General features: G+C 41.9%; 1 protein-coding gene across 1 annotated transcript in view; it reads right to left on the reverse strand.

Annotated features, from left to right (window-relative positions):
* LRRC49 (leucine rich repeat containing 49) overlaps window positions 1–14,598 on the reverse strand; it is a 334,467-nt gene extending 319,869 nt beyond the window's left edge. Inside the window, exons 1-2 of the mRNA XM_053717544.1 lie at window positions 14,466–14,598; window positions 5,091–5,153 (exon numbers count right to left, since the gene is read on the reverse strand). Coding sequence (XP_053573519.1) covers window positions 5,091–5,153; window positions 14,466–14,507 — 105 coding nt within the window. The 5' untranslated portion in view covers window positions 14,508–14,598. The remainder of the gene's footprint in view (window positions 1–5,090; window positions 5,154–14,465) is intronic.
* Window positions 14,599–25,616: the final 11,018 nt, after the last annotated feature.

The following is a 25,616-nucleotide window of genomic DNA, read 5'->3' on the forward strand; positions in this document are numbered from 1 at the left end:
ACTTAGTTCTTTTTTATTTTTTGTACTTTAGTTAGTTTATTTCATTGTATTTAATTAATTTATTGATAGTGTAGTGTTAGGTTTAATAGATAATTGTAGGTATTAGGTATGTAGGTTAGGATTTATTTTACAGGTAATTTTGTAATTATTTTAACTAGGTAACTATTAAATAGTTATTAACTATTTAATAGCTATTGTACCTGGTTAATATAATTACAAAGTTGCCTGTAAAATAAATATTAATCCTAAAATAGCTACAATATAATTATAATTTATATTGTAGCTATTTTAGGGTTTATTTTACAGGTAAGTATTTAGCTTTAAATAGGAATAAGTTATTTAATAAGAGTTAATTTATTTAGTTAGATTTAAATTATATTTAATTTAGGGGGGTGTTAGGGTTAGACTTAGCTTTAGGGGTTAATACATTTATTATAGTAGCGGTGAGATCCGGTCGGCAGATTAGGGGTTAATAATTGTAGGTAGGTGGAGGCGACGTTGGGGGCGGCAGATTAGGGGTTAATAAATATAATATAGGGGTCGGCGGTGTTAGGGGCAGCAGATTAGGGGTACATAGGGATAATGTAGGTTGCGGCGGTGTACGGAGCGGCAGATTAGGGGTTAATAATAATATGCAGGTGTCAGCGATAGCGGGGGCGGCAGATTAGGGGTTAATAAATATAACATAGTGGTCGGCGATGTTAGGGGCAGCAGATTAGGGGTACATAGGTATAATTTAGGTTGCGGCGGTGTACGGAGCGGCAGATTAGGGGTTAATAATAATATGCAGGGGTCAGCGATAGCGGGGGCGGCAGATTAGGGGTTAATAAGTGTAAGGTTAGGGGTGTATGTTAGAGTGTTAGGTGCAGACTTAGGAAGTGTTTCCCCATAGGAAACAATGTAGCTGCGTTAGGAGCTGAACGCTGCTTTTCTATGGGGGAATCGTGCACGAGCACGTTTTTGAAGCTGGCCGCGTCCGTAAACAACGCTGGTATTGAGAGTTGCAGTGGCGGTAAATATGCTCTACGCTCCCTTTTTGGAGCCTAACGCAGCGCTTCTGTGAACTCTAAATACCAGCGGTATTTAAAAGGTGCGGGAGAAAAAAAGCCAGCGTAGCTAACGCACCCCTTTGGCCGCAGAACTCTAAATCTAGCCGTATGTGTTTAACTTAAATTGAATTTTTGTATTCACTACTATCTAGACATCTTTTTAGCAGCCAAATTTTGAGAATATGTATATATACCCTCAGTCTGCTATGCATTACTCCTAGCCTGCCATTAATTTGCTCACTTTATATTCATATTTTATGTTTATTGAATTCATTGTTCAGCTTTAATTAATAAGAATATAGCTGTTCATAGTTGTTTAATTCATATTTTTTCATTCATGGTTTATCCAGATCTGTTTCCAAGTTTATACATACATAGTTTAGTCAGCCATATAGTATTAAGGTTTAACTGTTTTTGCAACCGTACTCATTGGCTACACTATTATTCTGGTTATATGTATGTATATGTAAATATTTTTATACCTGCTTCTGTTTCTGCAGTTTTTAACCACTCCCAAAGGGAGGTACTCCTGTGCATAAAAAGGTGCTCAGGTGTGACTAATTGCAGTGTAGCAAAGAAGGTGCTGCTACAGAAAACGTCCGTCGGGTAAGTGGAGGGAGGTAGAAACAGACCCACTCAAGGATAGGGGTAGTGTGCAGCCAGCCCAAAAAAAGCGGAGGACAGCCGCAGATACCAAAAAGGAAAAACAGGCGGCTACTGAGCTACTGAGACAGAAATGTTTATTCCAATAAAAATATATATGGTAGACAAAAAGCAAAAATGTATATGAATAAAACAAAACAAACCAAGGAGGGAAACAGCAAACTTACATGTTTCGCGCACCAAAACATGTAAGTTTGCCGTTTCCCTCCTTGGTTTGTTGTGTCTTATTCATATACATTTTTGCTTTTTGTCTACCATATATATTTTTATTGGAATAAACATTTCTGTGTCAGTAGCCGCCTGTTTTTGCTTTTTTGTGACTAATTGTACATCTAGGATTACGGCTATCCGAAACCGGTCAGATGTGTTTTTGCAGGTTTTATGTATAAGTCTTACTGACTTGAATAAAGGCTACGTTTTATTATCCTTTTTTCACTGGAACTTTTATTCATCATTTGGATCCTACCTATTATGTGCTGGGTTCTTTTTTTCTTGTTTCATTACATAAGGAAATCAGGGATTCCTTCCTTTCCTAGCACTACAGGATTGTTTGGGAGCTCAGGACGCCTGACACGTCACTACTTGCTTGGGAGGCATTGGACTGTTAGTGAGGAGCCGGGCAGAGTGAGTATATGAATAATTATTGTGACTCCAGCCAATTATGAACTGCTTACACCGGACTACACCCACACAAGAGAAGAGGCACTGAAATCATACGGTAACATTTAACACAGCTATTTCTCATGCATTCTTTTGAATTATTGCCAACATTGTGTTTAAGGCTGTGAATTACCTACAGACTGTGCTTTTTGCTGACAGCTGACTTTGGATATGTCATGCAGCAACTTTAGCTGATACAGCCTGGATATTTAAAGTGGTATACATGCAATCATATAAGTCAATGAAGTGTGGCTGTTAGCACTTTCATGCATGTTGTGTCTCCATTGTGATCTGCAATATCATCCTTAGAGTTTTACCGTATTAGGACCAGTGTGCCATTATTATTGTGTGGGACATAACGGTTTTATTTTATTTTGGCTTGGTAGTTGAAATCCTGAATGAACAGTGTTTATTTCTCATACACTCCCTGCCAGTTGCGCATGGTAACAGCTCCCTCTAGTCTTTCTGTTTCACTCTGTGAACTGTTTTTTCTTATTTTATCATTATTAATAGTTCATCAATTCAGTCAGTCAACGTTTCGGTCCTCACATTGACCTTTGTCAAGACTGTTTCTACAACAAAGATATAAAATTAAATGAAAGCACAATTAGTACCACTAGGTGTAAAACACCACATTAAACAAAATATACAACGACAAGACGCTAGCAAAGACAAATAACAAAAAGTGAAAAAATGCGAAAGAAAAAAGAAGAAAAGAAAAATAGGAAGGTACATGAAAAATAAATCAACATGAAATGTAAATTCATTGGCTATACATGGTTATCTCCAAAACAGCTTATAATATCTGATGCATGGTCCAAAATATTTTGAATAGATTGCACATACCAATAGAAGGTGTGAACTGCCAGGTAAATGTCACTTATGAAGAAAGATACATAGTAAGTGTTAATCAACAATGGCGAAAGAGAGAACAAAGTCCTATTTCACACAACGCCAGACATGTTACAGCTAGTTTTGTTAACACTTGATAAGTAACTCAAGCAATGGTGTAAGCCAGACAGTGAAGAGGATGTAAAGCCGAAATAGACACATAAAGCAAAGACTAAAAAGACTAAGACTAAAAAGACTCCAATCCTCAACAAGAGTACCCTTACATATACTTATACAAAGGCATCATTGTCAGCATGTACATCAGTGTCTACATCTATTTTAACGATATATTTTAAACAAATGCTCAACAGTCAACATGCAACTCGCATAATGTTGGTTAAAGTGGTATACTTGTGTAGCACCGGTAGCGTGGATATCCTTTATACTTGTAAGTGTGTATGTAGTTAGAGCATATCGTTTGAATTATGTGATTAGCAATATAGTACTAGAGTCAGGTACCAAGTTACACAGGAGTGTATACTATATATGGGGACAAACAGAGTCACCTAGTAAATATATCACAGGATCACAGTGTTAGAATCAACTCGATTTTCAAGCATATAGTTTAATCTTACCTCAATATGAGTGTGTTTGCTATGTTCAGCAGTGAACAGATTGTGTTCAGAGCCGCTCTTAAATGGCGTGTGAGAAACATGGCGACAACCTACATGACGTCATGACGTCATTAGCCGTGCGTCAAAAACACAGAGCGGAGTAGTCGTGGCAACCACGCATACCATTTTACGTGCTACCAGTATATATTGTATTGTTAGAACATATACTTATATGAACCCTAAGAGCTAGTGGTCTGTAAAATAGATGCTCACTAGAGTAGATAAGGTGCACATAGGTAGATTAGTTTGTAGAGAAAGATTGTCACAAGCGGATTCAGGCTACTATATTACAGAAAAGAGAAAGAATTGTATTGTAGGTGCTGAGTGTGGGTGTGTGTAGAGTCACCACATGTGCAAGTTAACATGATACTATTTCTGTGCGTGACAAATGGGGTATCTCAAGATGGAAAAAACATATAAAAGGAATAACCTAGTTATAAGCTAACAGGATGGGAATATATAAGCATATGTATAACCACCTATAGGGAGAAATATGCAAAACATCCAACATGGAGATAATTTTCTAAGGGAAGACCTGTACAGAGCTGATGGCAAGTGTATTACAAACACCCAAATGTGAATCTAATACTGCTACCCCAATATTGTGATTATACTGGGTAGGTTACAGTAGGTAGTTTTTCTGGTACATAGAGTACCTCACAGAAAAAGAAGTATGTTTGTTTCTTTTGTGAAATTGTGCCAAACAGCTAAACACATCACCAGTACACAGGTCTAAAATGGCTCAGCAGTAATATGGATAGACTACAAAAAATGTATTGTAATATAATTATTATATATTTTTTCTCTATAGTCAATACTACAGTATTGAAATTTTCTGTATAGGTGGTGGTTTTAAAAAGGCACAAGCTGATATTTTAAATGGCATAATAAAGGTAAGGCAACTATTAACAATTTAATACACTCCAGAAGGTAAAATTGATCATTGGAAAAATACGCCTAAACATGCCTTACTCCTTTCTCAGTCCTGCTTCTATTAGGACAGCAACGCAACTGGATATCTGTAGAGTTTAACTACATTTTAAAATGGTTTCCCTCTATTCACTAAACCGAACTGCAGATTGAGTCTGTATAAGATGAACTAGTTTCAATGTATGATAAAAAAAGGAGGCCACACATCTATAGGGCTGCATTTAAAGTAATCACAGGATACAAACAGAATAATAAAAAAAAAAGAAAAATGTGCCTGTTATACCTGTTTATTTCGATCAGGAACAGGTGAGGTCTGCAAAACCAAATGAAGTCCACTGTTATTCACCTACAAAGAGAAATAAAGAATTGCACTTAAGTGACATTATGTGTTAACAGCATGTATGGAATACACGTGGAAGCATTTCATATATGAAAAATCAAAGGTTTAAAATAGAAATAGCATTTTTTAATGCTGTTTGTAAAACTTAATTCTGTGCTGGAGGTAGAGCATAAACAATTATAAAACAGGCCGCCTACATATTGACTTTATTCCTTCAATAGACTGGCATTGCATAAAGTCAAGAGAATAATACAAAATCGGTTGTGTATTTAGGTTTTGCTCTAGCTCCAACCTTTGCCAGTTTTATATTGCCATATATATTTACTACTACTGAGCATTTAATTTTTTACATCTCACTGTGAGACACATATATAGCAGTGATTAACCATGCTTCATGCACATAACAGATACAGAGTACAATGTCTACACCATTTCTGTAGACAGCCAACAGTTGGTAACCCTCTTTCTGCAAGATATAGAGATAATAGATAGATAGATAGATAGATAGATAGATTATATATATATATATATATATATATATATATATATATATATATATATATATATATATATAATCTCTCTCTATATATATATATATATATATATATATATATATATATATATATATATATATATATATATATATATAAAAAGAAACCTAAAACTAATAACAAACATAATATTACACACTCCTTATATACATGTCTAATTACCACCACAACTTCAAGTGTACCGCCATCAGACACATACATGTGACGTCATCAGGATGCACCCACGTGTGAAGCGTTATGACGTATGTGCCAATATTGTCACATAGTCACAAAAACTTTGAGCATAAAATGTGTGACTATGCGATCGATGCAAGCTGTCTTTTCATTCGCGACCGCTAACTCCATTGTTAGTTTATACATGACAATGTCGGCACATATGTCATGACGCTTCGCACGTGGGTGCATCCTGATGACGTCACATGTATGTGTCTGATGGCGGTACACTTGAAGTTGAGGTGGTAATTAGACATGTATATAAGGAGTGTGTAATATTATGTTTGTCATTAGTTTACGTTTCATGCTGTATTTGTTTGACATTTGACAAAGGCACAGCAATGTGCCGAAACGTTATGTCTCTTCTTTAAATTGATATAATAAATTATTTTTTTATCTAAAGAAGACCACTGAGTGCCTGTGTCTTTGGACTGACTTGGATACACTTATATATATATATATATATATATATATATATATATAAAAATATGTGTGTGTGTATATGTATGTATGTATGTATGTATGTATATATACATACATATATACACATATATACATATATATATATACACATACATACACATACACATACATACATACATATACACATACACACAAAGTAAACAAATAGAGTCCAGCACTATATCCAAAACTTTTTACCTGGCTGTGTGCTCGTCACAATGGAGTATCAGCAAGACCCCAGTAGATACAGTCCATATGTAAAAAGTAACAGCACCACTGCACACCGGTATTCTTAAAGGTGAATTATTTCTTTATTGGTGATATCACAACCATAAAACAGCGACGTTTCGGACCTACATGGTCCTTAATCATGCATAGTTTAAAAACATTAAAACACACATTTAAAAAGGGTGATTAGACCAATCAGGTTTCAGCTCACAATATTTATTGAATTAACCCATACCTGTCCAGGTATAGCAACAAAAATATTTACTTTTTCTATTAGCGGCCTCTAGTGGTGCCATGCTGAATATCACCCCAATTCAATATCAGAATTTATTAAAACAAATACAAATCATAGTCCCTATTCAGACCATAAGGATGTAATGTATTTAATTTCTTGATCCACCAGACCTCTTTTTGTTTCAGTTTAAGTTCTCTATCGCCCCCTCTCCTATGTATAGGAATATGATCAATTACTTGGAAGCGCAACTGACTAACTGTATGTCCCATTTGAATGAAATGTGCAGATACCGGTAAGGACATATCTTTATGCTGACTAAACCTGTCCCTGGCGGCCTGGGCGGTCTCTCCGATGTAACAAAGCCCACATGGGCATTTAAGAAGATAGATAACATAGTTAGTTTGACAAGTATATAGGCCATTAATAATATATTGCTTACGTTTATCGTTCTGTGCCAAAAATGTACCCCTAATTATCGAATTGCATTGAGCGCAATGGAGACATGGATAGCAACCCTTATTAGGAGTGGTCAAATAATTAATCTCAGACAATTTAGTTGTACCCACATCCGCTCTCACTAAATTATCGCTGAGATTTCTCACCCGTCTATATGATGGCATGGGTGGTAGTTTAAATGTAAGCTATCTTCTTAAATGCCCATCTGGGCTTTGTCACAGCGGAGAGACCACCCAGGGATAGGTTTAGTCAGCATAAGTCATCAATAAAATCTAAAGATATGTCCTTACCGGTATCTGCACATTTCATTCAAATGGGATATACAGTTAGTCAGTTGCGCTTCCAAGTAATTGATCATATTCCTATACATAGGAGAGGGGGCGATAGAGAACTTAAACAAAAAGAGGTCTGGTGGATCAAGAAATTAAATACATTACATCCTTATGGTCTGAATAGGGACTTTGATTTGTATTTGTTTTTATAAATTCTGATATTGAATTAGGGTGATATTCAGCATGGCACCACTAGAGGCCGCTAATAGAAAAAGTAAATATTTTTGTTGCTATACCTGGACAGGTATGGGTTAATTCAATTAATATTGTGAGTTGAAACCTGATTGGTCTAATCACCCTTTTTAGATGTATGTTTTAATGTTTTTAAACTATGCATGATTAAGGACCATGTAGGTCCGAAACGTTGCTGTTTTATGGTTATGATATTACCAATAAAGAAATAATTCACCTTTAAGAATACCGGTGTGCAGTGGTGCTGTTACTTTTTACATATGGACTATATATATATATATATATATATATATATATATATATATATATATATATATATATATATATATACACACACACATATATATATATATATATATATATGTGTATATATATATATATATATATATATATATACACACACACATATATATATATCATAGATATCAGTGCTCTGCTGGGAGTTCAGTTGTGAAAAATGTTTGCTGTATTAGCATAATACAGCAAGATGGCAAAATGAATGCAGTATGTTATCAAAAAAATACTGGAGGAAAATTTGCATTCATCAGCCCGGAAGCTGCGCATGGGACGTACTTGGACATTCCAACATAACAATGATCCTAAACACAAGGCCAAGTCGATCTGTCATTAGCTACAGCAGAATAAAGTGAAGGTTCTGGAGTGGCCATCTGAGTCTCCTGACCTCAATATCATTGAGCCACTCTGGGGAGATCTCAAATGTGCAGTTCATGCAAGACAGCCCAAGAATTTACAGGAACTGTAGGCTTTTTGCCAGGAAGAATAGGCAGCTTTACCATCTGAGAAGATAAAGAGCCTCATCCACAAATACCACAAAAGACTTCAAGCTGTCATTGATGTTAAAGGTGGCAATACATGGTATTAAGAACTGGGGTATGTAAACTTATGATCAGGGTCATTTGGGTAGTTTCAGTTGTCATTATGATTTAAAAAGAGTAAACACAGTTTATTGATAATAAATGGCTTCAGCCAAACACTAACCATGAGTAAAAAAAGTTTTTGTGTTATCATTCATATTCTCTGAAAAATTACCAAGAAATCATAAATTCTGCCATGGTATGTAAACTTATGAGCACGACTATTTATTTATATATATATATATATATATATATATATAAAACGCTTCACTCTCCGGTCTTTTCAAATATCCTTTATTAGGTGTCCAGCATCAATCAACAAATCCCCCAAACGTTTCGATACCGGTTGGTATCTTTGTCAATGGGCAATCAGAACATAGTAATCCCAAAAGAAGGTTCCTAAAACTAACCCAAAACCACTCACCTATAAGTACCTGTAAGGCGTCCCTGTCACTTCCGGTGTATCGGAAGCCGCCCACCAAGCGCATGCGTCCAGCCGCTCACCAGCCACATGGCTAATTAGCATATTCAATAGCGTAATGACGTTTGCGCTTCAACTGCGCATAGTTACTCCTGTTACTGCGCATGTCTAGGTGGCCGAAGTTCCGATAACATCGGACTAACTTAATACAAATACAGCTAATGTAATCACCTAAGTGCAAAAAACAAACTACCTTAACCATATTAAAAAATATTAAAATTTTACAATTACCTAAGGTCTCAAAAACAGACTTTATACCTTACATCTATATCATCTAAGCTATATTGTTCAAACACTTTACATTCTCCTGTAACTTACTAACGGCTAGATTTAGAGTTTTGTCGGTAACAACCCGCGTAGCTAACGCTGGCTTTTTTCTGGCCGCACCTTTAAAATAACTCTGGTATTGAGAGTCCACAGAATGGCTGCGTTAGGCTCCAAAAAAGGAGCGTAGAACATATTTAACGCCACTGCAACTCTCGATACCAGAGTTGCTTACGGACGCGGCCAGCCTCAAAAACGTGCTCGTGCACGATTCCCCCATAGAAAACAATGGGGCTGTTTGAGCTGCAAAAAAGCCGCATTCAGCTCCTAACGCAGCCCCATTGTTGTCTATGGGGAAACACTTCCTACGTCTGCACCTAACACTCTAACATGTACCCCGAGTCTAAACACCCCTAACCTTACACTTATTAACCCCTAATCTGCCGCCCCCGCTATTGCTGACCCCTGCATATTATTATTAACCCCTAATCTGCCGCTCCGTAAACCGCCGCTACTTACATTATCCCTATGTACCCCTAATCTGCTGCCCCTAACACCGCCGACCCCTATATTATATTTATTAACCCCTAATCTGCCCCCCACAACGTCGCCTCCACCTGCCTACACTTATTAACCCCTAATCTGCCGAGCGGACCGCACCGCTATTATAATAAAGTTATTAACCCCTAATACGCCTCACTAACCCTATAATAAATAGTATTAACCCCTAATCTGCCCTCCCTAACATCGCCGACACCTAACTTCAAACATTAACCCCTAATCTGCCGACTGGAGCTCACCGGGGTGGTGGGTTGTAATGTTGGGGGGGGGTATTGTATGTGTTTTTTTACAGGAAAAAGAGCTGAATTTCTTGGGGCATGCCCCGCAAAGGGCCCTGTTCAGGGCTGGTAAGGTAAAAGAGCTTTGAACTTTTGTAATTTAGAATAGGGTAGGGCATTTTTTATTTTGGGGGGCTTTGTTATTTTATTAGGGGGCTTAGAGTAGGTGTAATTAGTTTAAAATTGTTGTAATATTTTTCTTATGTTTGTAAATATTTTTTTATTTTTTGTAACTTAGTTCTTTTTTATTTTTTGTACTTTAGTTAGTTTATTTAATTGTATTTATTTGTAGATATTGTATTTAATTCATTTATTGATAGTGTAGTGTTAGGTGTAATTGTAGGTAATTGTAGGTATTTTATTTAATTAATTTATTGATAGTGTAGTGTTAGGTTGAATTGTAACTTAGGTTAGGATTTATTTTACAGGTAATTTTGTAATTATTTTAACTATTTTAGCTATTAAATAGTTATTAACTATTTAATAGCTATTGTACCTGGTTAAAATAAATACAAAGTTACCTGTAAAATAAATATAAATCCTAAAATAGCTATAATATAATTATAATTTATATTGTAGCTATATTAGGATTTATTTTACAGGTAAGTATTTAGCTTTAAATAGGAATAATTTATTTAATAAGAGTTAATTAATTTCATTAGATTTAAATTATATTTAATTTAGGGGGGTGTTAGTGTTAGGGTAAGACTTAGCTTTAGGGGTTAATACATTTATTAGAATATGGTGAGCTCCAGTCGGCAGATTAGGGGTTAATGTTTGAAGTTAGGTGTCGGCGATGTTAGGGAGGGCAGATTAGGGGTTAATACTATTTATTATAGGGTTAGTGAGGCGGATTAGGGGTTAATAACTTTATTATAGTAGCGGTGCGGTCCGCTCGGCAGATTAGGGGTTAATAAGTGTAGGCAGGTGGAGGCGATGTTGAGGGGGGCAGATTAGGGGTTAATAAATATAATATAGGGGTCGGCGGTGTTAGGGGCAGCAGATTAGGGGTACATAAGTATAACGTAGGTGGTGGTCGGCAGATTAGGGGTTAATTATTGTAGGTAGCTGGCGGCGACGTTGTGGGGGCAGGTTAGGGGTTAATAAATATAATATAGGGGTCGGCGGTGTTAGGGGCAGCAGATTAGGGGTACATAAGTATAACATAGGTGGCGGTCGGCAGATTAGGGGTTAAAAAAATTTAATCGAGTGGCGGCGATGTGGGGGGACCTCGGTTTAGGGGTACATAGGTAGTTTATGGGTGTTAGTGTACTTTAGAGCACAGTAGTTAAGAGCTTTATAAACCGGTGTTAGCCCAGAAAGCTCTTAACTACTGACTTTTTTCTGCGGCTGGAGTTTTGTCGTTAGATTTCTAACGCTCACTTCAGCCACGACTCTAAATACCGGAGTTAGAAAGATCCCATTGAAAAGATAGGATACGCAATTTACGTAAGGGGATCTGCGGTATGGAAAAGTCGCGGGTGGAAAGTGAGTGTTAGACCCTTTCCTGACTGACTCCAAATACCGGCGGTAGCCTAAAATCAGCGTTAGGAGCCTCTAACGCTGGTTTTCACGGCTACCGCCAAACTCCAAATCTAGGCCTTAGTTACTAGATACCCCATTACTGGCTAAATCCATAATATCGGCAATGTCGAGTTTACTAAATAAATATAACAAGTTGTAATCATCAGTAACTCATATAGGTCTTATATGTCTAATGGAGTATAGTGAGAAACATTTTTAAGGCCACTGCAATACACTCAACACAGTTCATTCAGAGACTTTATGGATATATATATATATATATATATATATATATATGTAATATGGACAAGTCCATCTTCTTAGATATTGATGACCTAGACCGATTAATCATGGACATCTCATTCAGAGAAAGACATTAAAGTCCATTTGTATATTCAGTCCCTTAGGAACCACTGTGTCCAGACGATAGATCCAGGAGGTCTCAACCTGTAATAATTTCGTATTTCTGTCTCCTCCCCTTCGTAAGGGGGGCACATGGTCAATGAGCATAGTTCTCAAACTAGCCACTGTATGTCCTGCCTGGAGAAAATGTCTGGCAACTGGTTGGTCAGTTGTTTTCTTATCTATAGCCTGTCAAATGGACTTTAATGTCTTTCTCTGAATGAGATGTCCATGATTAATCGGTCTAGGTCATCAATATCTAAGAAGATGGACTTGTCCATATTAACTTCGGCCACCTAGACATGCGCAGTAACAGGAGTAACTATGCACAGTTGAAGCGCAAACGTCATTACGCTATTGAATATGCTAATTAGCCATGTGGCTGGTGAGCGGCTGGACGCATGCGCTTGGTGGGCGGCTTCCGATACACCGGAAGTGACAGGGACGCCTTACAGGTACTTATAGGTGAGTGGTTTTGGGTTAGTTTTAGGAACCTTCTTTTGGGATTACTATGTTCTGATTGCCCATTGACAAAGATACCAACCAGTATCGAAACGTTTGGGGGATTTGTTGATTGATGCTGGACACCTAATAAAGGATATTTGAAAAGACCGGAGAGTGGAGCGTTTTCTCTGCCTTCAGGGGTTGATTGATATTGCCATATGTTTTCTACGCAGCACCCCGGCGGATGCCTTAAGTCACAGTGAGTGCACCAGTTGTGGATACTTTTATATATATATATATATATATATATATATATATATATATATATATCCAAAGCCTTGAAAAAAAAATACCAAGAAAATTAAGCAAATTTCATAATAATAAATTGAAAAATATTATGCTCCATCAGAATCATGAAAGACAAATATTGTATTTCATGTCCCTTTAAAGGGACACTGAACCCAATTTTTTTATTTTGTGATTCAGATAGTGCATGCAATTTTAAGCAACTTTCTAATTTACTCCTATTATCAATTATTCTTAATTCTCTTGCTATCTTTATTTGAAAAAAGAAGGCATCTAATCTAAGGAGCCACCCAATTTTTTGTTCAGACCACTGAACAGCACCTGTTTATTGGTGTGTGAATTTATCTACCAATCAGCAAGAACAACCTAGGTTGTTAACCAAAAATGGGCCAGCATCTAAACTTACATTCTTGCTTTTCAAATAAAGATACCAAGAGAATGAAGAAATTTTGATAATAGGAGTAAACTAGAAAGTTGCTTAAAATTGCATGCTCCATCTGAATCACAAAAGAAAAAAATTTGGGTTCAGTGTCCCTTTAACTTCATTTTTCTTCCCTCTATACCACTGATTTACAAACCTGTCCTTAGCCTCCCTAACAGGCCACATTTTGAGGATATCTGAACCAGAGCACAGGGGAAATAATCAGCTGATTATCAAACCTGGTTATTTTACCCGCTCTCATCCAAGGTAATCCAGAAAACCTAGCCTGTTGGGGGGGCCTGAGAACAGATTTGACAACCAGTGCTCTGTACTAATTTGTGAGAACATCACAAATTATTTTTATATCAATAAAAACACTTTACATTGCATTTTATGACAATTTGAAAAGCACCATTTTTAAACATATTTGAGCAAAACATGCAAACATTGTATATGTTATGTTCTTTAAAAATACAGTACAGAAAAAATGTGATTAGTATAGAAAATGTAGTCAATAGGTCACTAACTTCCAATATTAGGAGCAAATAATATTGTAACCTGGATCTCTATTGTTTATACAATGTAAACTTAAATAATCAACATAGAACATGTTTGATGTAATATTGTATCCAGTAAAATTATTCTCACTGTTTCGAAATAACTATGTTTGTGAAATAACAATCAGATACTGTTTTGTGTGTGTGTGTGTGTATATATATATATATATATACATACACACATATATATATATATATATATATATATATATATATATATATATATATATACACACACAGTGTACTACATACTATAGATGAACGGTAAATACGCATGCAGTAAGCAACAATAAATCCAGAACGTGTTACTATTTATATTTTTTATTTCGTGTATTATGTAAACAGGTTTATCATAGAGTATTATATTTTATACTTTAATACAATCAACATGAAATATCTGTAGCGAACAGTATAAAAAAACGAATAGGAGGTGTATGGCCAGGTGCATAGAATACCAATGTGTTGTTCCAATAACAATGCGCGGGGATGTGATACGTTTATGGCAATAGCGGCCAGACGCGCACGAGGCTACTCACAGCGTTAGACAACAGCCGCCCTCTGTATTTGGCTGGCAGCATTTGTACTGCTCAGGATGTGGACGCCCCGGTACTCAGGGTGTTACTCTGTCTCCGTTTTCCCGGCTGTCAGTTAACACAATATAAAGATGGTGTCCTGCAACAGCATTCAGATGGTGGCAGAGTGTAGCCATGGTAACGCTCCGGTCTCCACCTCTTCGGTAGTAAGGCCTCGCCCCCAGCTGCATGTGGTTACTTTGACGCCTGCAGGGGTCGGGAATCTACTTCCTCCTAAGCAAAAATCACATAACAAATATGAAGCCTGAAAGCTGAATGGCTCCGAGAGCTATTTGCTATATATTATGCTTGTGGTAAACGTGATACGTAATCTTAGCTATAGGGAGTGTTCTCTGGTAGAAATATTTATTCTGTCACATCAAGTCAGCATGTTTATATATTTAAAGAGACGCTCAAGGCAAAATAAACTTTTCTGATTCAGACTAGTCCTAAAGCCCGTGCCATATTTTGCAGTACAGTGGTCCCACCCCTTGCTCTCTTCCTGGTCTCCCCTCTCACTTTTGTTCTCTCTCTCCCCTCTCTTTTGCTTACTCTCTCCCTCTCTGTCTCCCCTTCTCTTTTGCTCTCTCCCCCTGTCTTTTGTTCTCTCTCCCCCTCTCTTTTCCCCCCTCTCTTTTGCGCTCCCTCTCCGCCTCTCTTTTGCTCTCTCCCCTCTCTTTTACGCTCTCTCTCCTCTTTTTTGCTCTCTCTCCTTCCTCTCTTTGGCTGTCTCGCTCTCTTTTGCTGTCTCTCTCCCTCTCTTTTGCTCTCTCTATCCCCCCTCATTTGCTCTCTTTCTCTCCCCTTTATTTTGCCCTCTCTCCCCCTCTCTTTTGCTATCTCTCTCCTTCTCTTTTGCGCTCTCTCTCTCCCTCTCTTTTGCGCTTTCTCTCCCTCTCTTTTGCTCACTCTCTCTCCCCCTTCTCTTTTGCTCTCTCCTCTTTTGCGCTCTCTCTTTCCCCCTCTTTTTGCGATCTCTCTTTCCCCCTCTCTTTTGCGCTCTCTCTTCTCTCTTTTGCACTCTCTCCCCTTTCTCCCCCCTCTCTATTGCTGTCTCTCTCCCTCTCTTTTGCTCTCTCTCTCCCTCCCTCTCTTTTGCTTTCCCTCTTTTGCCATCTCTCTCCCTTTCTTTTGCTCTCTCTCCCCTTTCTCCCCCCTCTCTTTTGCTGTCTCTCTCCCTCCCTCTCTTTTGCTTTCCCTCTTTTGCTATCTCTCTCCCTTTCTTTTGCTCTCTCTATACCCCCTCGTTTTCTCTCTCGATACCCCTCTCTTTTGCTGTCTCAGACTCTCCCCCCTCTCTTATTCTCTCTCTCTCTCCCCCTCTCTCTCTCCCCTTTCTTTTGCTATCTCTCCCCCTTTCCATTGCTCTCTCTCCCCCTTTCTTTTGCTCTCTCTCCCCCTCTCTTTTGCTGTCTCTCTCTCTCTTTTGCTCTCTCTCCCCCTCTCTTTTGCTCTCTCTATCCCAACTCTCATTTGCTCTCTCTATCCCCCACTCTATTGCTGTCTTTATCCCCCACTCTTTTGAGCTCTAAGTATCTCTCATAGCCACGGCGCCAACCCCCGGTCCCGCAACATAAAGATGGTGTCCTGCAACAGCATTCAGCTGGTGGCAGAGTGTAGCTATGATAAGGCTCCAGTCTCCACCTCTTCGGTAGTATGGCCTCGCCCCCAGCTGCATGGGGTTTCTTTGACGCCTGCAGGGGTCGGGACTCGGGAATCTACTTCCTCCTAAGCAAAAATCACATAACAATCTGAAGCCTGAAAGCTGGTGTTTGGCTCAGAGAGCTGTTTGCTATATATTATGCTTGTAGTAAACGTGATATGTAATCTCAGCCATAGGGAGTGTTCTCTGGTGGAAATATTCTGTCACATCAAGTCAGCATGTTTATATATATTTAAAGGGACACTCAAGTCAAAATAAACTTTTATGATTCAGACTAGTCCTAAAGCCCGTGTACACAGGCCATATTTTGCAGTACAATGGTCCCTTCTCTTTTTGCTCTCTTTCCCACCTCTCTTTTGCTCTCTCTCTCCCCCTTTCTGTTTTGCTCTTTCCCCCCCTTTCTTTTTGCTATCTCCCCCCTGTCTTTTGCTCTCTCCCCCTCTCTTTTCCCCCTCTTTTTTGCGCTTCCTCTCCACTTCTCTTTTGCTCTATCTCTCTCTCCCTTCTCTTTTACACTCTCTCCCCTCTCTTTTGCTCTCTCTCTCACCCCTCTTTTGAGCTCTCTCCCTCCTCTCTTTTGCTGTCTCTCTCTCACTCTCTTTTGCTCTCTCTATCCGCCCTCTTTTGCTCTCTCTCCCCTTTCTTTTGCTCTCCCCCCTCTCTTTTGCTGTCTCTCTCCCTCTCTTTTGCCATCCCTCTCTTTTGCTGTCTCTCTACCTCTCCTTTGATGTCTCTCTCCCACTCTTTTGCTACCTCTCTCCCTCTCTTTTGCTGTCTCTCTCCCTCTCTTTTGCTGTCCCTTTCTTTTGCTCTCTCTCCCCCCTCTCTTTTGCTGTCTCTCTCCTTCTCTTTTGCTCTCTCTCCCTCTCTTTTGCTGTCTCTCTCCCGTTTTTTTGCTCTCTCTCCCCCTCCCTCTCTTTTGCTCTCTCTCTTCCCTTTCATTTGCTCTTTCTCCTCCCTCTCTTTTGCAGTCTCTCTCCCTCTCTTTTGCTCTCTCTATCCCCCCTCCTTTGCGCTCTCTCTCTCCCCTTTCTTTTGCTCTTTCTTCCCCCTCTCTTCCTGTCTCTCTCCCTCTCTTTAGCTGTCTCTCTCCCTCTCTTTTGCTCTCTCTATCCCACCTCTTTTGCTCTCTCTCCCCCTTTTATTTTCCTCTCTCTCTCTCCCCCCTTTTTTTTGCGCTCTCTCCTCCCTCTCTTTTGTTGTCTCTCTCCCTCTCTTTTGCTCTCTCTCTCCCCCTCTCTTTTGCTCTCTCTCCCCCCTCTCTTTTGCTCTCTCTTTCCGCCCTCTCTTTTGCTCTCTCTCCTCCCTCTTTCTCTTGCTCTTTCTCTCCCCCCTCTCTTATGCTCTCTATCCCCCCTCTCTTTTGCTATCTCTCTTCCCCCTCTCTTTTACTCTCTCTCTTCCCCCTCTATTTTGCTCTCTCTCTTCCCCCTCTCTTATGCTCTCTCTCCCCCCTCTCTTTTGCTCTCTTTCTCCCCCCTCTCTTTTGCTCTTTCCCCCCTCTCTTTTGCGCTCTTTATCTCCCCTCTCTTTTGCTCTCTCCCCCCTCTCTTTTGCTCTCTCTCTCTCCCCCCTTTCTTTTGCTCTCTCCCCCCTTTCTTTTGCTCTCTCTCCCCCCTCTCTTTTGCTCTCTCTCTCCCCCCTTTCTTTTGCTCTCTCTCCCCCCTCTCTTTTGTTGTCTCTCTCCCTCTCTTTTGCACTCTCTCTCTCTCACACTCTCTCTTTTGCTCTCTCTCCCCCCTCTCTTTTGCTCTCTCTCTCCCCTCTCTTTTGCTCTCTCTCTTCCCCCTCTCATTTGCTCTCTCTCTTCCCCATCTCTTTGACGCCTGCAGGGGTCGGGACTCGGGAATCTACTTCCTCCTAAGCAAAAATCACATAACAATCTGAAGCCTGAAAGCTGGTGTTTGGCTCAGAGAGCTGTTTGCTATATATTATGCTTGTAGTAAAGGTGATATGTAATCTCAGCCATAGGGAGTGCTCTCTGGTGGAAATATTCTGTCACATCAAGTCAGCATGTTTATATATATTTAAAGGGACACTCAAGTCAAAATAAACTTTTATGATTCAGACTAGTCCTAAAGCCCATGTACACAGGCCATATTTTGCAGTACAGTGGTCCCTTCTGTTTTTGCTCTCTTTCCCACCTCTCTTTTGCTCCCTCTCTTCCCCCCTCTCTTTTGCTCTCTTCCCCCCTTTCTTTTGCTCACTCTCCCCCACCTTTCTTTTGCTATCTCCCCCTGTATTTTGCTCTCTCCCCCTCTCTTTTCCCCCTCTTTTTTGCGCTTCCTCCCCACCTCTCTTTTGCTCTATCTCTCTCTCCCTCCTCTTTTGCACTCTCTCCCCTCTCTTTTGCTCTCTCCCCCTCTTTTGTGCTCTCTCCCTCCTTTATTTTGCTGTCTCTCTCTCCCTCTCTTTTGCTCTCTCTATCTGCCCTCTTTTGCTCTCTCTCCCCATTCTTTTGCTCTCCCCCCTCTCTTGCTGTCTCTCTCCCTCTCTTTTGCCATCCCTCTCTTTTGCTGTCTCTCTGCCTCTCTTTTGATGTCTCTCTCCCACTCTTTTGCTGTCTCTCTCCCTCTCTTTTGCTGTCTCTCTCCCTCTCTTTTGCTGTCCCTTTCTTTTGCTCTCTCTCCCCCCTCTCTTTTGCTGTCTCTCTCCTTCTCTTTTACTCTCTCTCCCTCTCTTTTGCTGTCTCTCTCCCTCTCTTTTGCTTTCTCTCTTCCCTTTTTTTGCTCTCTCTCCCCCTCCCTCTCTTTTGCTCTCTCTCTTCCCTTTCATTTGCTCTTTCTCCCCCCTCTCTTTTGCTGTCTCTCTCTCCCTTTCGTTTGCTGTCTCTCTCCCTCTCTTTTGCGCTCTCTCTTCCCTTTCTTTTGTTCTCTCTCCCCCTCTCTTTTGCTGTCTCTCTCCCCCTCTCTTATGCTCTCTCTCTCCCCCTTTCTTTTGCTCTCTCTCCCCTCTTTTTTGCTCTCTCTCCCTCCTCTCTTTTGCTGTCTCTCTCCCTCTTTTTTGCTCTCTCTCTTCCCTTTTTTTGCTCTTACTCCCCCTCCCTCTCTTTTGCTTTCTCTCTTCCCTTTCATCTGCTCTTTCTCCCACCTCTCTTTTGCTGTCTCTCTCTCTCCCTCTATGTTGCTATCTTTCTCCCCTTTCTTTTGTTCTCTCTCCCCCTCTCTTTTGCTGTCTCTCTCCTCCCTCTCTTATGCTCTCTCTCTCCCCCTTTCTTTTGCTCTCTCTCCCCTCTTTTTTGCTCTCTCTCCCTCCTCTCTTTTGCTGTCTCCCTCTCTTTTACTGTCTCTCTCCCTCTCTTTTGCTTTCTCTCTCTCTTCCCTTTTTTTGCTCTCTCTCCCCCTCCCTCTCTTTTGCTCTCTCTCTTCCCTTTCATTTGCTCTTTCTCCCCCCTCTCTTTTGCTGTCTCTCTCTCCCTCTCTTTTGCTCTTTCTCCCCTCTCTCCCCTCTCTTTTGCTCTTTCTCCCCCTCTCTTTTGCTCTCTCTCCCCTCTATTTTGCAGTCTCTCTCCCTCTCTTTTGCTCTCTCTATCCCTCCTCTTTTGCTCTCTCCCCTTTCTTTTTCTCTTTCTCTCCCCTCTCTTTTCCTGTCTCTCTCCCTCTCTTTAGCTGTCTCTCTCCCTCTCTTTTGCTCTCTCTATCCCACCTCTTTTGCTCTCTCTCCCCTTTTATTTTCCCCTCTCTCCCCCCTTTCTTTTGCTCTCTATCCCCTTTCTTTTGCTCTCTCTCCCCCTCTCTTTTGCTGTCTCTCTCCCTCTCTTTTGCTGTCTATCCCTCTCTTTTACTGTCTTTTGCTCTATCTCTCTCTCCCTCCTCTTTTGCACTCTCTCCCCTCTCTTTTGCTCTCTCCCCCCTCTTTTGTGCTCTCTCCCTCCTTTATTTTGCTGTCTCTCTCTCCCTCTCTTTTGCTCTCTCTATCTGCCCTCTTTTGCTCTCTCTCCCCATGCTTTTGCTCTCCCCCCTCTCTTGCTGTCTCTCTCCCTCTCTTTTGCCATCCCTCTCTTTTGCTGTCTCTCTGCCTCTCTTTTGATGTCTCTCTCCCACTCTTTTGCTGTCTCTCTCCCTCTCTTTTGCTGTCTCTCTCCCTCTCTTTTGCTGTCCCTTTCTTTTGCTCTCTCTCCCCCCTCTCTTTTGCTGTCTCTCTCCTTCTCTTTTACTCTCTCTCCCTCTCTTTTGCTGTCTCTCTCCCTCTCTTTTGCTTTCTCTCTTCCCTTTTTTTGCTCTCTCTCCCCCTCCCTCTCTTTTGCTCTCTCTCTTCCCTTTCATTTGCTCTTTCTCCCCCCTCTCTTTTGCTGTCTCTCTCTCCCTTTCATTTGCTGTCTCTCTCCCTCTCTTTTGCGCTCTCTCTTCCCTTTCTTTTGTTCTCTCTCCCCCTCTCTTTTGCTGTCTCTCTCCCCCTCTCTTATGCTCTCTCTCTCCCCCTTTCTTTTGCTCTCTCTCCCCTCTTTTTTGCTCTCTCTCCCTCCTCTCTTTTGCTGTCTCTCTCCCTCTTTTTTGCTCTCTCTCTCTCTTCCCTTTTTTTGCTCTTACTCCCCCTCCCTCTCTTTTGCTTTCTCTCTTCCCTTTCATCTGCTCTTTCTCCCACCTCTCTTTTGCTGTCTCTCTCTCTCCCTCTCTGTTGCTATCTTTCTCCCCTTTCTTTTGTTCTCTCTCCCCCTCTCTTTTGCTGTCTCTCTCCCCCCTCTCTTATGCTCTCTCTCTCCCCCTTTCTTTTGCTCTCTCTCCCCTCTTTTTTGCTCTCTCTCCCTCCTCTCTTTTGCTGTCTCCCTCTCTTTTACTGTCTCTCTCCCTCTCTTTTGCTTTCTCTCTCTCTTCCCTTTTTTTGCTCTCTCTCCCCCTCCCTCTCTTTTGCTCTCTCTCTTCCCTTTCATTTGCTCTTTCTCCCCCCTCTCTTTTGCTGTCTCTCTCTCCCTCTCTTTTGCTCTCTCTCCCCTCTCTCCCCTCTCTTTTGCTCTTTCTCCCCCTCTCTTTTGCTCTCTCTCCCCTCTATTTTGCAGTCTCTCTCCCTCTCTTTTGCTCTCTCTATCCCTCCTCTTTTGCTCTCTCTCTCCCCTTTCTTTTGCTCTTTCTCTCCCCTCTCTTTTCCTGTCTCTCTCCCTCTCTTTAGCTGTCTCTCTCCCTCTCTTTTGCTCTCTCTATCCCACCTCTTTTGCTGTCTCTCTCCCCCCTCTCTTATGCTCTCTCTCTCCCCCTTTCTTTTGCTCTCTCTCCCCTCTTTTTTGCTCTCTCTCCCTCCTCTCTTTTGTTGTCTCCCTCTCTTTTACTGTCTCTCTCCCTCTCTTTTGCTCTCTCTCTCTCTTCCCTTTTTTTGCTCTCTCTCCCCCTCCCTCTCTTTTGCTCTCTCTCTTCCCTTTCATTTGCTCTTTCTCCCCCCTCTCTTTTGCTGTCTCTCTCTCCCTCTCTTTTGCTCTCTCTCTCTCCCCTCTCTTTTGCACTTTCTCCCCCTCTCTTTTGCTCTCTCTCCCCTCTCTTTTGCAGTCTCTCTCCCTCTCTTTTGCTCTCTCTATCCCCCCTCTTTTGCTCTCTCTCTCTCCCCTTTCTTTTGCTCTTTCTCTCCCCTCTCTTTTCCTGTCTCTCTCCCTCTCTTTAGCTGTCTCTCTCCCTCTCTTTTGCTCTCTCTATCCCACCTCTTTTGCTCTCTCTCCACCTTTTATTTTCCTCTCTCTCCCCCCTTTCTTTCGCTCTCTCTCCCCTTTCTTTTGCTCTCTCTCCCCCCACTCTTTTGTTGTTTCTCTCCCTCTCTTTTGCTCTCTCTCTCTCCCCATCTCTTTTGCTCTCTCTCCCCCCTCTCTTTTGCTCTCTCTCTCCACTCTCTCTTTTGCTCTCTCTCTTCCCCCTCTCTTTTGCTCTCTCTCTTCCCCCTCTATTTTGCTTTCTCTCTTCCCCCTCTCTTATGCTCTCTCCCCCCTCTCTTTTGCTCTCTTTTCCCCCCCTCTCTTTTGCTCTTTCCCCCCTCTCTTTTGCGCTCTCTATCTCGCCTCTCTTTTGCTCTCTCCCCCCTCTCTTTTGCTCTCTCTCTCCCCTCTTTCTTTTGCTCTCTCCCCCTTTCTTTTGCTCTATCTCCCCCTCTCTTTTGCTCTCTCTCTCTCTCCTCCCTCTCTTTTGTTGTCTCTCTCCCTCTCTTTTGCTCTCTCTCTCATCCTCTCTTTTGCTCTCTCTCTCCCCCTCTCTTTTGCTCTCTCTCTCCCCTCTCTTTTGCTCTCTCTCTTCCCCCTATCGTTTGCTCTCTCACTTCCCCCTCTCTTATGCTCTCTCTCTCCCTCTCTTTTGCTCTCTCTCTCTTCCCCCTCTCTTTTACTCTCTCTCTTCCCCCTCTATTTTGCTCTCACTCTTCCCCCTCTATTTTGCTCTCTCCTCCCCCTCTCTTATGCTCTCTCTCCCCCCCTCTCTTTTGCTCTTTCCCCCCTCTCTTTTGCGCTCTCTATCTCCCCTCTCTTTTGCTCTCTCCCCCCCTCTCGTTTGCTCTCTCTCTCCCCCCTTTCTTTTGCTCTCTCTCCCCCATCTCTTTTGCTCTCCCCTTTTTTGCTCTTTCTCTCCTCCTCCATTTGCTCTCTTTCTCCCCCCTCTCTTTTGCTCTCTCTCTCCCCCTCTCTTATGCTCTCTCTCCCCCCTCTCTTTTGCTCTCTCTCCCCCCCTCTCTTTTGCTCTCTCTCTTCCCACTCTCTTTTGCTCTCTCTCTTCCCCCCTCTTATGCTCTCTCTCCCCCTCTCTTTTGCTCTCTCTCTTCTCCCTCTCTTTTGCTCTCTCTCTTCCCCCTCTCTTTTGCTCTCTCTCTTCCCCCTCTCTTATGCTCTCTCTCCTCCCTCTATTTTGCTCTCTCTCCCCCCCTCTATTTTGCTCTTTGCCCCCTCTCTTTTGCGCTCTCTATCCCCCCTCTCTTTTGCTCTCTTCCCCTCTCTTTCCCCCCCTCTTTTTTGTGCTTCCTCTCCACCTCTCTTTTGCTCTATCTCTCTCCCTCCTCTTTTGCATTCTCTCCCCTCTCTTTTGCTCTCTCTCTCTCTCATCCCTCTTTTGGGCTCTCTCCCTCCTCTCTTTTGCTGTCTCTCTCTCCCTCTCTTTTGCTCTCTCTCTATCCACCCTCTTTTGCTCTCCCCTTTATTTTGCTCTCTCCCCCTCTATTTTGCTGTCTCTCTTCCTCTCTTTTGCTGTCTCTCGTCCTCTCTTTTGCTGTCTCTCTCCCTTTCTTTTGCTCTCTCTCTTCCCCCTCTCTTTTGCTGTCTCCCTCTCTTTTACTGTCTCTCTCCCTCTCTTTTGCTCTCTCTCTCTCTTCCCTTTTTTTGCTCTCTCTCCCCCTCCCTCTCTTTTGCTCTCTCCCCCTCCCTCTCTTTTGCTCTCTCTCTTCCCTTTCATTTGCTCTTTCTCCCCCCTCTCTTTTGCTGTCTGTCTCTCCCTCTCTTTTGCTCTCTCTCTCTCCCCTCTCTCCCCTCTCTTTTGCTCTTTCTCCCCCTCTCTTTTGCTCTCTCTCCCCTCTCTTTTGCAGTCTCTCTCCCTCTCTTTTGCTCTCTCTATCCCCCCTCTTTTGCTCTATCTCTCTCCCCTTTCTTTTGCTCTTTCTCTCCCCTCTCTTTTCCTGTCTCTCTCCCTCTCTTTAGCTGTCTCTCTCCCTCTCTTTTGCTCTCTCTATCCCACCTCTTTTTTTCTCTCTCCCCCTTTTATTTTCCTCTCTCTCCCCCCTTTCTTTTGCTCTCTCTCCCCTTTCTTTTACTCTCTCTCCCCCCCTCTCTTTTGTTGTTTCTCTCCCTCTCTTTTGCTCTCTCTCTCCCCATCTATTTTGCTCTCTCTCCCCCCTCTCTTTTGCTCTCTCCGCCCTCTCTTTTGCTCTCTCTCTCTTCCCCCTCTTTTTTGCTCTCTCTCTCCACCCTCTCTTTTGCTCTCTCTCTTCCCCCTCTATTTTGCTCTCTCTCTTCCCCCTCTCTTATGCTCTCTCCCCCCTCTCTTTTGCTATCTTTCCCCCCCCTCTCTTTTGCTCTTTCCCCCCTCTCTTTTGCGCTCTCTATCTCCCCTCTCTACCTCTCTTTTGATGTCTCTCTCCCACTCTTTTGCTACCTCTCTCCCTCTCTTTTGCTGTCTCTCTCCCTCTCTTTTGCTGTCCCTTTCTTTTGCTCTCTCCCCCCCCCCTCTCTTTTGCTGTCTCTCTCCTTCTCTTTTAGTCTCTCTCCCTCTCTTTTGCTCTCTCTCTCTCTTCCCTTTTTTTGCTCTCTCTCCCCCTCCCTCTCTTTTGAGAGGGGGGAGAAAGAGCAAATGAAAGGGAAGATTTAATTTGCTCTTTCTCCCCCCTCTCTTTTGCAGTCTCTCTCCCTCTCTTTTGCTCTCTCTATCCCCCCTCTTTTGTGCTCTCTCTCTCCCCTTTCTTTTGCTCTTTCTCCCACCTCTCTTTTCCTGTCTCTCTCCCTCTCTTTAGCTGTCTCTCTCCCTCTCTTTTGCTCTCTCTATCCCACCTCTTTTGCTCTCTCTCCCCCTTTTATTTTCCTCTCTCTCTCTCCCCCCTTTTTTTTGCTCTCTCTCCTCCCTCTCTTTTGTTGTCTCTCTCCCTCTCTTTTGCTCTCTCTCTCCGCCCTCTCTTTTGCTCTCTCTCTCCGCCCTCTCTTTTGCTGTCTCTCTCCTCCCTCTTTATTTTGCTCTCTCTCTTCCCCCTCTCTTATGCTCTCTCTCTCCCTCTCTTTTGCTATCTCTCTTCCCCCTCTCTTTTGCTCTCTCTCTTCCCCCTCTCTTTTGCTCTCTTTCTCCCCCTCTCTTTTGCTCTTTCCCCCCTCTCTTATGCGCTCTTTATCTCCCCTCTCTTTTGCTCTCTCCCCCCTCTCTTTTTCTCTCTCTCCCCCCTTTCTTTTCCTCTCTCCCCCCTTTCTTTTCCTCTCTCTCCCCCCTCTCTTTTGCTCTCTCTCTCCCCCCTTTCTTTTGCTCTCTCTCCCCCCTCTCTTTTGTTGTCTCTCTCCCTCTCTTTTGCTCTCTCTCTCTCACCCTCTCTTTTGCTCTCTCTCCCCCCTCTCTTTTGCTCTCTCTCTCCCCTCTCTTTTGCTCTCTCTCTTCCCCCTCTCATTTGCTCTCTCTCTTCCCCATCTCTTTGACGCCTGCAGGGGTCGGGACTCGGGAATCTACTTCCTCCTAAGCAAAAATCACATAACAATCTGAAGCCTTAAAGCTGGTGTTTGGCTCAGAGAGCTGTTTGCTATATATTATGCTTGTAGTAAACGTGATATGTAATCTCAGCCATAGGGAGTGCTCTCTGGTGGAAATATTCTGTCACATCAAGTCAGCATGTTTATATATATTTAAAGGGACACTCAAGTCAAAATAAACTTTTATGATTCAGACTAGTCCTAAAGCCTGTGTACACAGGCCATATTTTGCAGTACAGTGGTCCCTTCTGTTTTTGCTCTCTTTCCCACCTCTCTTTTGCTCTCTCTCTCCCCCCCCCCTCTCTTTTGCTCTCTTCCCCCCTTTCTTTTGCTCACT

The sequence above is a fragment of the Bombina bombina genome, chromosome 6, assembly GCF_027579735.1.
Source record: "Bombina bombina isolate aBomBom1 chromosome 6, aBomBom1.pri, whole genome shotgun sequence".
Classification (NCBI taxonomy): Eukaryota; Metazoa; Chordata; class Amphibia; order Anura; family Bombinatoridae; genus Bombina; species Bombina bombina.